The sequence below is a fragment of the Tachyglossus aculeatus genome, chromosome 14 (genome assembly GCF_015852505.1).
Source record: "Tachyglossus aculeatus isolate mTacAcu1 chromosome 14, mTacAcu1.pri, whole genome shotgun sequence".
NCBI lineage: Eukaryota > Metazoa > Chordata > Mammalia > Monotremata > Tachyglossidae > Tachyglossus > Tachyglossus aculeatus.
The window spans coordinates 40615101-40630922 of record NC_052079.1 but is presented as its reverse complement, the minus strand read 5'-3'; the positions used below and the strand labels follow the sequence as shown (position 1 = coordinate 40630922).

At 42.2% G+C, this 15822-nt stretch overlaps 1 protein-coding gene across 2 annotated transcripts in view; it reads right to left on the bottom strand.

The window, feature by feature from the left end:
• Positions 1-9456, bottom strand: part of APAF1 (apoptotic peptidase activating factor 1) — a 49690-nt gene extending 40234 nt beyond the window's left edge. For both annotated transcript variants that reach the window (XM_038756288.1, XM_038756289.1), the window contains exons 1-3: positions 9289-9456; positions 8956-9145; positions 5773-5970 (exon numbers count right to left, since the gene is read on the bottom strand). In XM_038756288.1, the coding sequence (XP_038612216.1) occupies positions 5773-5970; positions 8956-9145; positions 9289-9426 (526 nt within the window). In that variant the 5' untranslated portion in view covers positions 9427-9456. The remainder of the gene's footprint in view (positions 1-5772; positions 5971-8955; positions 9146-9288) is intronic.
• Between the last annotated feature and the right edge of the window lie 6366 nt (positions 9457-15822).

Genomic DNA, 15822 nt, shown 5'->3' with positions numbered 1-15822 from the left:
AGAACAAAACAAAACACATTAACAAATAAAATAAATAGAATAAATATGTACAAATAAAATAGAGTAATAAATATTAACAGCTTACTATGAGCCAAGCACTACGGTGGATACAAGCAAATCAGGTTGGACACAGGCTGTTATTCATTCAATCGTATTTATTGAGCGCTTACTGTGTGCAGAGCACTGGACTAAGCGCTTGGGAAGTACAAGTCGGCAACATAGAGACGGTCCCTACCCGACAACGGGCTCACAGTCTAGAAGGGGGAGACAGGCAAAAAAACAAAACATGGAGACAGGTGTCATAATCGTCCCATGTGGGGCTCACAGTCTCAACCCCCACTTTACAAGGTGAGGCAACTGAGGCAGAGAAGTGACTTGCCTAAGGTCGCACAGACATCCCAGCTCCACCACTTGTCTGCTATGTGATCCTGGGCAAGTCACTTAACCTCTTTGGTCCTCAGTTACTTTATCTGTAAAATGGGGATTAAGACTGTGAGTCCCCTGTAGGACATGCACTGTGTCCAACCTGATTAGCCTATATCCACCCCAGTGCTTAGGACAGTCTGGCACATAAGTGCTTCGCGAACACCCTTTTTTGTTTCATTCTCTCTCAACACCTCCTCCCCACAAAAAAGGAACACACATTAAGGAGCCTTCCGCCTTACCAACAAAATGTGCGTAACCATTTATTCCAACAATGCACTGCATCCTACCCTGGTATATGTTGTTGGATTGTGCTTTCCAAGAGCTTAGTATAGTGCTCTGCACACAGTAAACATTCAATAAATACGATTGATTGACTGAATGAATGAATGAAAGGTCCCTAATTCCCTACAGCATACTAATCCAAGACACAAAGTGAAAATACACGTTATAGAGTTACAGAAGAATGAAGTGTAGTGGATAATAATAATAATAATGGCATTTATTAAGTGCTTACTATGTGCAAAGCACTGTTGTAAGTGCTGGGGAGGTTACAAGGTGATCAGGTTGTCGCACGTGGGGCTCACAGTCTTAATCCCCATTTTACAGATGAGTTAACAGGCACAGAGAAGTTAAAAGTGACTTGCCCAAAGTCACACAGCTGACAAGTGGCAGAGTCAGAATTTGAACCCATGACCTCTGACTCCAAAGCCCGTGCTCTTTCCACTGAGCCACGCTGCTTCTGAGCACAGTGAGCACTGTGTAACTGCGGCACAAAGAAGTTGTTACTTGCCCAAAGGTTGATCATTATGCAACTTGAATAAATTAATTATGGGCACAAGGGGGATCCATTTAACTTATTGCTCTGCTGTATTCTTGATTAATTACTCAGAAGTAAATTTTTATGATGTGCATTTAGGCAAGGAGGAAGAACCACCAATTTAAAACTTAGTTTCAAATAATGTAGTATCCCAGCAAATTGGGAGATACTTGAAATGGGAAAATAGGTATATGGCAATCAGGAGAGGGATGGCTCAAATATGTTTGAGGAAGATCAGGACACAAAGAATACTGATGTGAAAGTGGAAGAAGCTGCAAGAGCATCTTCACGGTAACATACAATAATCTTTAAATGCACACACTGTAAAGTGTCAAGCATGTAGCCATAACAAACACACAGTTACACAGCTGGAATTTCATTAGTAACAACACCTTCAAATAAGATACAAAGTGCATATTGATATATGTGTGTGTGAATATTGTTGTGGGCAGGGAACGTCACTGTTTATTGTAGTGTTGTACCTTCCCAAGTGTTGGGAAGTGCACTCAGTAAGCGCTCAATAAATACAATTGAACGAATTCTGTGTACTCCAGGCCAGTTCTCATGGTGATTTACTTTTTAAAAATAACTAAAGAAATGAGTGACTATATAAAGTTAATAATTACAACATTCTGCTGAAATAAACCTCATAGTTTACATAATCCATAGGCAATTTTAATATGTTGCAATAAGGGTATTTATTCCTAAGTGGACAGACTGTGTGTGGAAGGCAGGGAACGTGTCTACTAATTCTGTTGTACTTTCTCGAGCACTTAGTACAGTGCTCTGCACATAGTAAGAGTTCAATAATAATACCGACAGTGCTTACTATGTGCCAAGCACTGTTCTAAGCACTGGGATAGATTCAAGGTAATAAGATTGTCCCACATGGGGCTCACAGTCTTAACTGTCTTAAGAGAAGCAGCATGGTTCAGTGAAAAGAGCACGGGCTTGGGAGTCAGAGGTCATGGGTTCGAATCCCAGCTCCACCACTTGTCAGCTGTGTGACCTTGGGCAAGCCACTTAACGTCTCTGTGCCTCAGTTACCTCATCTGCAAAATGGGGATTAAGACTGTGAGCCCCAAGTGGGACAACCTGATCACCTGCATCCCCCCCAGCGCTTAGAACACTGCTTCGCATATAGTAAGTGCTTAATACCATTATTACTATTATTATTATTATTCCCCCTTTTACAGATGAGGTAACTGAGGCACAGAGAAGCTGTTACTTGCCCAAAGTCACACAGCTGATAAGTGGCGGAGCCGGGTTTAGAACCCTCGAACTCTGATTCCCAAGCCTGTGCTCTTTCCACTAAGCCATGCTGCACTGATTTTGATTGTGTAAGTATATTTTCTAGTCCTTACCCCACTTAAAGCGTAAGTAGGTCTGTTCAATTAGCTAGGGTGCTGCCATTGACACTGCCATTTCTTCGGCCAAGACACCAACATGAGGTTGGCCACAGTGATGAAATTTTACTGTCAAAACATTCCTCTAGGAAGCTTTCCCTGAATAACTCACAATTGTCCAATCACATAAACCCAATTCCATCCTGAGCACTCTATTTCATTCCTATTCTCGCCAGCTGTGTTCAAACGTATATTTTCATTTGTATCTTCATTAACCCAGCTACATAATCGCGGTCTATTTATATTAGTTCCTGTATTGCTTTTCCTCCTGCTCCCCCTACTTGTAAATACTTGTTTGCCCATCCCGTTACATTGTAAATCCCTGGAAGGCAGTAATCAAGTGTCTTGCTTCTTTTGTACTCTCCCAAACACTTAGCACAGTGCTCTGAATTTCGAACGCATTCAATAACACTGATGAGGACCAAGCAAAAAAAAAAAAAATCAATAAAAGGTATTTACTAAGCACACCTGGGTGAAGAGCACTGTAAGCACTTGGGAGAGCACATTAGTTAATAGATATGCCCTCGAGGAGAGTACAGTCCTGTTAGGGAGACACGCACTAAAATAAAAAGTGACTATTTAGATGAGTGTGAGCTTAAGTAATGGGGTACTTACAAAAGTGCTGCATACAAATAGTAGTGAGTACCAAAGTGCATATCTGGAAATGAGTAATGGGAGTTGAGAGTTGTGTGGAAGAGCAGCGGAGCCTACCGTCCTCTGATGCACAAGAGTGCACCAGTGCTCCAAACAGAGTTGAGAGTAGAGACTCATTCTGAAGATGTGGAATTCCTCTCCCCATCCCTGAAATGGGGTGAGGAAACAGTGACCCCACAAAGGGCAAGAAAGAGCAACACCAACCTCAAAGGGATGACCAAGCAAACCTCCCTGAAATGATTTGTAAACCTCTCTAAAAGAGCTATGTCATACTGGTTATTCCGTTTTGCAACTGTGCAGCTGAAGATGGTAAACACTCTATGCTGTAGAGATGAGCCAAAACGTAAAGTCTCAATAGCACTGAACCGTCACACAGAACTACCAATGGAAATAAACCAAGCTGGAAGTCTAAAAGTTTCACCAAGCATAGTGAGAGTTGCATGACTCGGTTCATATGGGAGATCGTGGGATTGTGGGGGTTTGGGGTCTGCATCTGGCCAGGGCTCAACAAATAGTAATAATTGTGGAATTTGCCAAGCACTTATTATGTGCCAAGTTCTGTAATAAATGCTTTGGGAGGTACAATCTGTAACCCACATGAAGCTCACTGTCTAAGGGGGAAGGAGAAGATTTAATTCCCCTTTTTACAAATGAGGAAACTGAGGCACAGAGAAGTTTAGTGACTTCTCTAGTGCCACAGCAGGGAGGTGGCAGAAATGTGATTAGAATCAAACTCTCCCGATTCCCAGACCCATACTCTAAGCCACACTAGATTTAGTTCAACAAGCAAGATTACCACGGTCAACTGCTCTTTCCTGGGTATGTGGTCTGACATAGTTTTGGTTGTTTTTTTCTCATCTCAGTACCTTCATCATCAATCGTATTTATTGAGCACTTACTGTGTGCAGAGCACTGTACTAAGCACTTGGGAAGTACAAGCTGGCAACATATAGAGACAGTCCCTACCCAACAGTGGGCTCACAGTCTAAAAGAAAGTGTTCCACTGTTTTGTGTTTGCTAATTAAGTTTATTTTTTTTTAATGGGACTTAAGTGCTATGTGGCAGTCAATGTACTAAACGCATACCATGTTCCAAGCACTGTACTAGGCGCTGGGGTAGATGCAAGACAATCAGGTTGCACACAGTCCCTGACCCATCTGGGGCTCACTGTCTAAGTAGGAGAGAGTACGTTTAATCCCCATTTTACAGATGAGGTAACTGAGGCACAGAGAAGTGCCAACTTGTACTTCCCAAGCGCTTAGTACAGTGCTCTGCACACAGTAAGCACTCAATAAATACGACTGAATGAATGAATGATTTGTCCAAGGTCAGAAAGTCCCTTCAAACTTATGATTCTATCATTTAAATCAACAGCAATAATATTTAAGCACTTACTGTGTGCGGAGCATTGTACTAAACGCTGGAAAAGAATACACGGGTCGAAATTGGATACGTTCCTGTCCCTTGGGTGGCACCCAACCCAAAAATTACTAAAACAGTAATTACAACCACTGATAGATGATAGTATTACTGAGGGCCAATTGCAGAAAACTGTTCTAAGAGCTTAGGCAAGTACAATAGAATTAGTAGACATGATCTCTACCCTCAAAGGTTTTACAAATCTAGTGAGGTAGACACAGCAACAGGAAATTACAGATAGAATGGAATAACAGAGTATAAGGACATACATAAGTGCCATGGAGGGATGTCAATACTCAAGTGCTTAGGCAAAGCAGAAAGAGCTGAAATAGAAGTTGGGGATGTAAAATGAGATTAGAAATCAAAACTGGGGAAGGCCTCCTGGAGAAGCTGTGATTTTCAGAAGTTATTTGAAGATGAAGAGAGCAGTGCTCTGCAGGATGTGAAAGAGGAAGGTGTTCCAGGCAGGAAGAAGGGTACAATCAAGGAGAGAGAGAACATATCATTTGCATGCTCTTTTCTCCCACTACACCCCAGCTAAGACTCTCAGTTCCCCGCAAGCAAACTGACTCAGCTGGCACATAGTGGGGGAAGACAATGGAAGAGAGGGAGAAAGCTGATGGAAAGCCTTAAAGCCAATGATCAGGAGCTTCTTTTTGATGCAGAAAGGAAAGGGCAAACGCTGGAGCCTTCTGAGCAGTGGGAAACCATGTACAGAATGACATTGTAGAAAAATTATTTGAGCATTCTACGCGTCTAGGAATGATTCTATAGTTAGTACAATGTTCTGCAAACATTTAAACATTTAAATACTTTCAGTGATGACCACGAATAAAAGTAAAAAAAAAATTTCTATTCAAAACCAAGTTCCAACTCTGAAAATTGTACCACGCAACGAACGCAGTTTCTTGCGGAACTGGGCATCTAAAAGGACGGGAGTGAGCCACCGTATGAAGGGAGTTAAAGGTAACCCACAAGTCAGGACTAAATAATTCACTTCAAATTAAGTTCTGAAATAATAATATTAGTCACTTATATTATTCAACTTACCTTCTAAGAGGCGGTGGTCTCTGAGAGCTTCAGCTGCCAAAACTGACTTTCCACAGCCTGCCATACCGTACACCGTGACCCAGCCTGGATCGTTATTCAATCTGTACAACTTCTGTTGAATTTCATTCACCAGTTTTTTCCGAGTAACAAACACAACTGGCCGCTGAGGTACTCCACCTTCACACAAGACTGCCCTGACTGTAGTCCAAAAGAACAATGATAACAAAAGCAAACCAAACATAGAAGCATGATGATAACTTTAAATGACTACCTATCATTAGTATTTATTGATTACTACTGTGAGTAAAGCACGGCACTTCTTAATAGCTTAAGAAGACACAATCCCATTACTCAGGTAATACAGCTCAATAGTTTAGAAAAGGTGTGTTATGGTTTCAAAGTACACAGTACACTACACAAAGAAACATAACATCCCAATTACTGGTTGTACAATCTAATGCAGAGAAATGAACTACAATATATAAAAAAAACACCAAGAGGCAAACTTCACTAGCGGGATAGATTATTTGCTAGAGTTTCATTCTCTTCCATCTGCTCTTCCAAGTTTTAATGTCCACTTTGTGGTCACTGCAGAGAGAGAATGTTTCTCTTCCTGGTCCTGGAAACTAAGATTAAGAGATGAAAGAGTGTCCTATAGTGAACATGTTTCAAAAATCGAGGTTCCCAAAGACTGAAAAAACTGGAATGGAGAATTTGGAAAGCCCTATCACAAAAACTGAGCTTGCTTTGGGCAGGGAACGTATCTGCCAATTCTGTTGTACTGTACTCTCCCAAATGCACAGTATAGTGCTCTGCACATAGTAAATGCCCAATAAGTACAATTGACTGATATTAAACATATGAAATCTAACTGATAAGGAAGAATCTTTGGAAAAACAAGTGCGGACTTCACATTCTTAACCTCAGACTAAATGAAAATGAACCGGGAAGACCAACGCTGTAATGGTGAAAAAAAACCTTCCTTTTTTTTTTATTGGATACAGCTTTGAAACATTGGAATTGAAAACATCAGTACCAAAGGGCTTGCAAAGTCCCTTTTAATTACTGAAATTAACCTCACACACCTTGTAAAGTAACCTCTTGGAGCTACAGTTTGATAACATTATCCCAAGCCCCTTCTCTAAATTCTGTCTACTTCTGCTTTTAATAATAACTATGGTATTTAAGTGCTTTACTATGTGCTAGGCACTGTAGTAAGCGCTGGGGTGGATTCAAGCAGATCGGGTTGGACACAGTCCCTGTCCCACGTAGGGCTCACAGTCTCAATCCCCATTTTGCAGATGAGGTAACTGAGGCCCAGAGAAGTGAACTGATTTGCCCAAGGTCACATAGCAGACAAGTGGGATTAGAAACCATGAACATCTCTCAGGCCCATGGTTTATCCACTAAGCCACATTGCTTATTCTAACATTAGTACTAGGCTGCTACTACTACTAATAATAATAATAATGTGAAGTGCTACCAAGCTCTGTACTAAACACTGAGACAGATACAATATAAGCGGATCGGACAAAGTCCTTGTTCCACAAGGTGGTTCCTGTCTGAAAGGGAGGGAGAACAAGTATCTTATCTCCACTTTTACAGATAAGTGAAGCACAGGGTAGTTAAAGTTATTTGCTAAAGGTCACACGGCTGGCAAGTGGCAGAGCCAGAATCAGAACCACTACCTGGCTAATAGATATTCTAAAGCCAATAAATACACTACTATAAACTGCTGATGTTTACTATTTCTGTCAATCAATCAATGGTATTTATTGTGCATTTAGGGTATACATAAGCACTTAGGAGAGTGCAACAGTTGTTACATTGTAAGCAGCATGGTGTAGTGAATAGAGGATAAGCCTGGAAGTCAGAAGGTCAGGGGTTCTAATCCCAGCTCTGCCACTTGGCTACTTTGTGGCCTTGGGCAAGTCACTTCAAGTCTCTGTGACTCAGTTACCTCATCTGTAGAATGGGTTTTAAGACTGCGAGCTCTATGCAGGTCAGGGACTGTGTCCAGCTTGATTTGCTTTTATTCACCCCAGCATTTAAGTACAGCACATAGAAAGAGCTTAACAAATACCATAATTACTATTCGATGATTCCTGCCCACACAGACCTTACTTTCTAGAGAGAGGAGTTTGCAGTCTTCAGAGGAGGGGCTATTTATTCTGGGAATATTTTCAATTTGCCACACAATAATTTGTGTAAGTCACCAAAAGAGATATGCAGTTTTTCCTTACAATGTCAATAAAACTACTGGCTACCCAGAAGGAGAATTTCTCCTACCCCTAGCTATCAAGCTTGTGCCCAATCTTGTTTGGGATCTAAATGTTCATTTATCAATAGCAAATAACTCAGATAATTGACATGCTACAAAATTGTTTCATATAAAACCACATATCTAACGAGTTGGCCTTCAAGGGTTTTTTTTTGCATTTTTAATGTTGGTATTTTATTCACAAATAACTCACATTATCACTGTGATAACAGTTAAATGGTCAGTATATTATGGGTAATGCTGCTGACACCTCTCAAAAGGTTTATGATACCTAACTCGTGAAGACTATATAAAATATTAAATACTAGGTAGGTTATTTGACAACCCTCAAATTTATGACAGTTGGGTATCAAAAAACTGGGTCTAACTGAAGTGTTGGAAGTTGGATTCAATTCTCGGAGAAACATTATTATACATAAGGGATTGGTTCCTAGCCTATTTTTACCAAAGCTGCCCAGAATTGTACACTTACATTTGTTTAACTGCAATGATGTTATTATACCGTCAGAGAGGTTCCATGACAGACCAGCCAGTTTTACTTCAACAGAAGCAAAATAAACAAATGGACCCTCCCTGATAATTCAGCCTGGCAAACAGCTAACCACTCTCGGGACCCCTCAGCCTTTCCAGCAGCCCACCCTTTAAGCTTTCCTCCCCATTTTCCCCCCTTCCCCCCTCCCACCGCCCCGGCCCCTTTGAAGCTTTTTAAATGATTTGGAAAAATGAAATATGCAATATAATGTGAACTCAACCGAACCATTTAAAACAGATTTTGTTAACATCTTCACTATGGAAAATTATTCCCTTTTTTAAGTGAACTTATCACTTTCCTCAGCAAGTACTCTATGAATTAAATTGCTGCATCAATGAAACATATTGTAGGCCAAAGCAGACATACTGACCATAAGAAGTCACGCCATCCAATGTATCCTTTCCTTTGGGAGAAGCAGTAAACGGAACCCCATCTTGGAGAAGGGCGGCGAGATCTTTGTACCCTTCGTGTAACAGAGCATTGTAGAATGATATGTATGAAAAATTGTCTTTTTGAAGAATCATTTTAATTAACATCGCAGCTCTTTCCTCTTGGGTGCCCTAACCAGAAAAAGAAAGAATGCTCAGTGTATTACATATTGGAAAGATGATTTTTGTAATATCAATTTAACCTCAGAAATTAAAAAGAAAACTCTGTCATATTAAGTAGTCCCAAGGGTAGCAGTAAGAGAAGCACGCTTTACCTGATTTCTTACTTTCTCCTCTTCTGATAAGGTTAATGTTCTATCAGAAATCATGTGATCCATAATATAGGAGGTCTTGATATCTTTTACCAATGCCTCCCTATGCTTAAGCAGGCAATTTCGAGCTTTGGCGTCCATCCTCCAAATCGATCTTCGGCTCCTGAATCAAGATCTTGAGCTACAGACAGAACACCCAAAAAAAAAAAAAAAAAGCCACGCAGCAATTCTGATATTCAAAAGTAGTATTTCAAAACTTAAAACTAGCCTCAAGTAACATTTATGTGATGAATAAGTCTGCCTAACGAGGCAAATGAAGTATGTGCGCTCTTGGTCTTTGAAGAAGCTTAAGCCAATTACAGTATTTGTTGTTGCAGCTGGGCCACTGAGCATGACAAAGCAACGGGAAATTAGTCCTATCCCACCACAATGCCGTTTCTTGGTTCCGGAGAACACAAAAGTGTAAGACCGACAATAAAATTATCTTTTTTCACACCACCTGACCAGCAAACTGGTGCAAAGATTCAGAAGCGGAAAATGACGGCAGGCATAGGGAAAAATCTGTATGTCTTCCAAAATCAACACAGCAATTCACCGGAGTGAGGGCCCAAGTTGATTATCAGCAGTTACCCTGGATATCAAAATCCGGCAATTCGGTGCTGGCATGAAATTTCTAAATAAATCATTAAGTCTGTAAGTTCCTTATGGGCAGGGAACGTGCCTAATGCTGTTGCTGGGTATTCAGTGACTTCATCCGTAAAATGGGGGTGGAGATTGAGTCCAACCCACTTGGCTTACTTCTGCCCTACTGCTTAATACAGTGCCTGGCATATATTAAGCGGTTAACAAATAGCCCAATTATTATTACTGCACTCCCAACCGCTTAGTGCAGTGTTCCGCACATAGTAAGCGCTCGATAAATACCACTGATTACGGCTTGGTTAGACCTAGAAGTTGATGTGTTAAGTTCCGGAACGAGAAGCAGCATGGCTCAGTGGAAAAGAGCCCTGGCTTCGGAGCCAGAGGTCATGGGTTCAAATCCCGGCTCCGCCAATTGTCAGCTGGGTGACTTTGGGCAAGTCACTTCACTTCTCTGGGCCTCAGTTACCTCATCTGGAAAATGGGGATTGACTGTGAGCCCCCCGTGGGACAGCCTGATCACCTTGTAACCTCCCCAGCGCTTAGAACAGTGCTTTGCACATAGTAAGCGCTTAATAAATGCCATCATCATCAACACAAAACATGTAGAAGGGAGTCAAAATTGTCAGAACAAACAGAATTATGGACAAATAGAATTATAGAATTTATTGAGCGCTTACTTTGTGCAGAGTACTGTACTAAGCGCTTATCTCCTATTCAAGCGCTTAGTTGTTTTGTCGTCTGTCTCCCCCTTCTAGACTGTGAGCCCGTTGTGGGGTAGGGACCGTGTCTGTTGCCGACTTGTACTTCCCGAGCGCTTAGTGCAGTGTTCTGCAAACGGTAAGCGCTCAATAAATACGACTGAATGAATGAATGCTCTGCACACTGTAAGCGCTCAATCAATACGCCGGAATGAATGAATGAATCTCCCCCCCCAGCACTGAGAACAGTGCTCGGCACAGAATAATCAATCAATCGTATTTATTGAGCGCTTACTATGTGCAGAGCACTGTACTAAGCGCTTGGGAAGTACAAATTGGCAACACATAGAGACAGCCCCTACCCAACAGTGGGCTCACAGTCTAAAAGGGGGAGACAGAGAACAGAACCAAACATACCAACAAAATAAAATAAATAGGATAGAAATGTACAAGTAAAATAAATAAATAAATAAATAGAGTAATAAATATGTACAACCATATATACATATATACAGGTATATAAGCGCAGACTGGGAGCCCGTTGTGGGCAGGGACCGTCTCTGTTGCGGAACTGTAGTTTCCAAGCATATAGTCCAGCGCTCTGCACACAGTAAGCGCTCAATAAATACTATTGAATTAATATATACATATATACATATAATAGTAATATATTATATATACATATAATAGTAATGATGGCATTTGTTAAGCGCTTACTATGTGCAAAGCACTGTTCTAAGCGCTGGGGGGGGGATACAAGGTGATCAGGTTGTCCCACGTGGGGCTCACAGTCATCATCCTCATTTTACAGATGAGGTAACTGAGGCACAGAGAAGTTAAGTGACTTGCCCAAGGTCACACAGCAGACGTGGCAGAGCTGGGATTCGAACCCATGACCTCTGACTCCAAAGCCCGGGCTCTTTCTACTGAGCCACGCTGCTTCATATATACACACACATGTTTTGTTATCTGTCTCCCCCTTCTAGACTGTGAGCCCGTTGTGGGGTAGGGACCGTCTCTGTTGCCTTGTCCTTCCCAAGCGCTTTAGTCCAGCGCTCTGCACACAGTAGGCGCTCAATAAATACGACTGACTGAATGAATGCTCTGCACACTGTAAGTGCTCAATCAATACGACTGAATGAATGAATCTCCCCCCAGTGCTGTAAACAGTGCTTGGCACAGAATAAGCGCAGATTGGGAGCCCGTTGTGGGCAGGGACCATCTCTGTTGCGGAATTGTAGTTTCCAAGCGCATAGTCCAGCGCTCTGCACACAGTAAGCGCTCGATAAATACGATTGAATGAGTGTATACATATGCACACACATATGTTTTGTTTTCGGTCTCCCCCTTCTAGACTGTGAGCCCGTTGTGGGCAGGGACCATCTCTGTTGCGGAATTGTAGTTTCCAAGCGCATAGTCCAGCGCTCTGCACACAGTAAGCGCTCAATAAATACGATTGAATGAATGTATACATAAACACACACGTTTTGTTGTCTGCCTCCCCCTTCTAGATTGTGAGCCCGTTGTGGGGTAGGGACCATCTCTCTCTGTTGCCTTGTACTTTCCAAGCGCTCAGTCGAGCGCTCTGCACACAGTAAGTGCTCCATCAATACGACGGAATGAATGAATGAATCTCCCCCCAGCGCTGAGAACAGTGCTTGGCACAGAATAAGCACAGACTGGGAGCCCGTTGTGGGCAGGGGCCGTTTCTGTTGCGGAATTGTAGTTTCCAAGCGCATAGTCCAGCGCTCTGCACACAGTAAGCGCTCAATAAATACGACTGAATGAATGTATACATATAATAATAATGACGGCATTTGTTAAGCGCTTACTATGTGCAAAGCACTGTTCTAAGCGCTGGGGGGGGCGATACAAGGTGATCAGGTTGTCCCGCGTGGGGCTCACAGTCTTCATTCTCATTTTACAGATGAGGTAACTGAGGCACAGAGAAGTTAAGTGACTTGCCCAAGGTCACACAGCAGACGTGGCAGAGCTGGGATTCGAACCCATGACCTCTGACTCCAAAGCCCGGGCTCTTTCTACTGAGCCACGCTGCTTCATATATACACACACATGTTTTGTTATCTGTCTCCCCCTTCTAGACTGTGAGCCCGTTGTGGGGTAGGGACCGTCTCTGTTGCCTTGTCCTTCCCAAGCGCTTTAGTCCAGCGCTCTGCACACAGTAGGCGCTCAATAAATACGACTGACTGAATGAATGCTCTGCACACTGTAAGTGCTCAATCAATACGACTGAATGAATGAATCTCCCCCCAGTGCTGTAAACAGTGCTTGGCACAGAATAAGCGCAGATTGGGAGCCCGTTGTGGGCAGGGACCATCTCTGTTGCGGAATTGTAGTTTCCAAGCGCATAGTCCAGCGCTCTGCACACAGTAAGCGCTCGATAAATACGATTGAATGAGTGTATACATATGCACACACATATGTTTTGTTTTCGGTCTCCCCCTTCTAGACTGTGAGCCCGTTGTGGGCAGGGGCCGTCTCTGTTGTGGAATTGTAGTTTCCAAGCGCATAGTACAGCGCTCTGCACACAGTAAGTGCTCAATAAATACGATTGAATGAATGTATACATATACACACACGTATGTTTTGTTGTCTGTCTCCCCCTTCTAGATTGTGAGCCCGTTGTGGGGTAGGGACCGTCTCTGTAAGCGCACAGTACAGTGCTCTGCACATAGTAAGCGCTCCATAAATACGATTGATTGATTGATTGTTGCCTTGTCCTTCCCAAGCGCTCAGTCCAGCGCTCTGCCCACAGTAGGCGCTCAATAAATACGACTGAATGAATGAATCTCCCCCCAGCGCTGACAACAGCGCTTGGCACAGAGTAAGCGCAGACTGGGAGCCCGTTGTGGGGTCGGGACCGTCTCTGTTGCCAACTTGTCCTTCCCAAGCGCTCAGTACACAGTGAGCGCTCCATAAATACGACTGAATGAGTGAATGAATGCTCTGCACACGGTGAGCGCTCAATAAATAGGGTGGAATGAATGAATGAATCCCCCCCCCAGCGTTGAGAGCAGTGCTTGGCACAGAGTAAGCGCTTAATCAACCAATCGTATTTATTGAGCGCTTATTGTGTGCACAGCACTGTACTAAGCGCTTGGGAAGTCCAAGTTGGCAACATATAGAGACGGTCCCTGCCCAACAGTGGGCTCACAGTCTAGAAGGGGGAGAGAGAGAACAAAACCAAACATACCAACAAAATAAAATCAATCAATCAATTGTATTTATTGAGCGCTTACTGTGTGCAGAGCACTGTACTAAGCGCTTGGGAAGTACAATCAATCAATCAATTGTATTTATTGAGCGCTTACTGTGTGCAGAGCACTGGACTAAGCGCTTGGGAAGTCCAAGTTGGCAACATGTAGAGACGGTCCCTACCCAACAGTGGGCTGACAGTCTAGGAGGGGGAGACAGAGAACAAAACCAAACGTACTAACAAAATAAAATAAATACAATAGATAGGTACAAGTAAAATAAATTAATAAATAGAGTAATAAATATGTATAAACATATGGGTACAAGATAAATAAATAGAGTAATAAATATGCACAAACTTTTATACAGGTGCTGTGGGGAAGGGACTTAATAATAATAATAATGATGATGGCATTTATTAAGCGCTTAACAAATACCATTCTTATTATTATTATTATTATTTAGGACACGTGATGGGTGATGAAAAAGGGACGAGGGGCCGTGAGGGATCAATCAATCAATCAATCATATTTATTGAGCGCTTACTGTGTGCAGAGCACTGGACTAAGCGCTTGGGAAGTACAATCAATCAATGCATCGTATTTATTGAGCGCTTACTGTGTGCAGAGCACTGGACTAGGCGCTTGGGAAGTACAAATTGGCAACATCGAGAGACGGTCATCATCATCATCAATCGTATTTATTGTGCGCTTACTATGTGCAGAGCACTGGACTAAGCGCTTGGGAAGTACAAATTGGCAACATCGAGAGACAGTCCCTACCCAACGGTGGGCTCACAGTCTAGGAGGGGGAGACAGAGAACAAAACCAAGCATCCTAACAAAATAAAATCAATAGAATAGATGGGTACAAGATAAATAAATAGAGTAATAAATATGTACAAACATATATACAGGTGCTGTGGGGAAGGGAGTTGATAATAATAATAATGATAATGGCATTTATTAAGCGCTTATCAAATACCATTCTTCTTATTATTATTATTTAGGACACGTGACGGGTGATGAAAAAGGGACGAGGGGCCGTGAGGGATCCGTCCGTTGTCAATCAATCCATCAATCAATCAATCAATCGTATTTATTGAGCGCTTACTATGTGCAGAGCACTGGACTAAGCGCTTGGGAAGTACAACTTGGCAACATAGAGAGACAGTCCCTACCCAACAGTGGGCTCACAGTCTAAAAGGGGGAGACAGAGAACAAAACCAAGCATCCTAACAAAATAAAATCAATAGAATAGATGGGTACAAGATAAATAAATAGAGTAATAAATATGTACAAACTTTTATACAGGTGCTGTGGGGAAGGGACTTAATAATAATAATAATGATGATGGCATTTATTAAGCGCTTAACAAATACCATTCTTCTTCTTCTTATTTAGGACACGTGACGGGTGATGAAAAGGGGACGAGGGGCCGTGAGGGATCCGTTCGTTGTCAATCAATCAATCAATCGTATTTATTGAGCCCTTACTATGTGCAGAGCACTGGACTAGGCGCTTGGGAAGTACAAATTGGCAACATCCAGAGACAGGCCCTACCCCACAGTGGGCTCACAGTCTAACAGGGGGAGACGGAGAACAAAACCAAACATCCTAACAAAATAAAATAAATAGAATAGATAGGTACAAGATAAATAGAGTAATAAATATGCACAAACTTTTATACAGGTGCTGTGGGGAAGGGACTTGATAATAATAATAATGATGACGGCATTTATTAAGCGCTTAACAAATACCATTCTTCTTCTTCTTATTTAGGACACGTGACGGGTGATGGAAAAGGGACGAGGGGCCGTGAGGGATCCGTCCGTTGTCAATCAATCCATCAATCAATCGTATTTATTGAGCGCTTACTATGATAATAATGGCATTTATTAAGCAATTAACAAATACCATTCTTCTTATTATTTAGGACACGTGACGGGTGATGAAAAAGGGACGAGGGGCCGTGAGGGATCC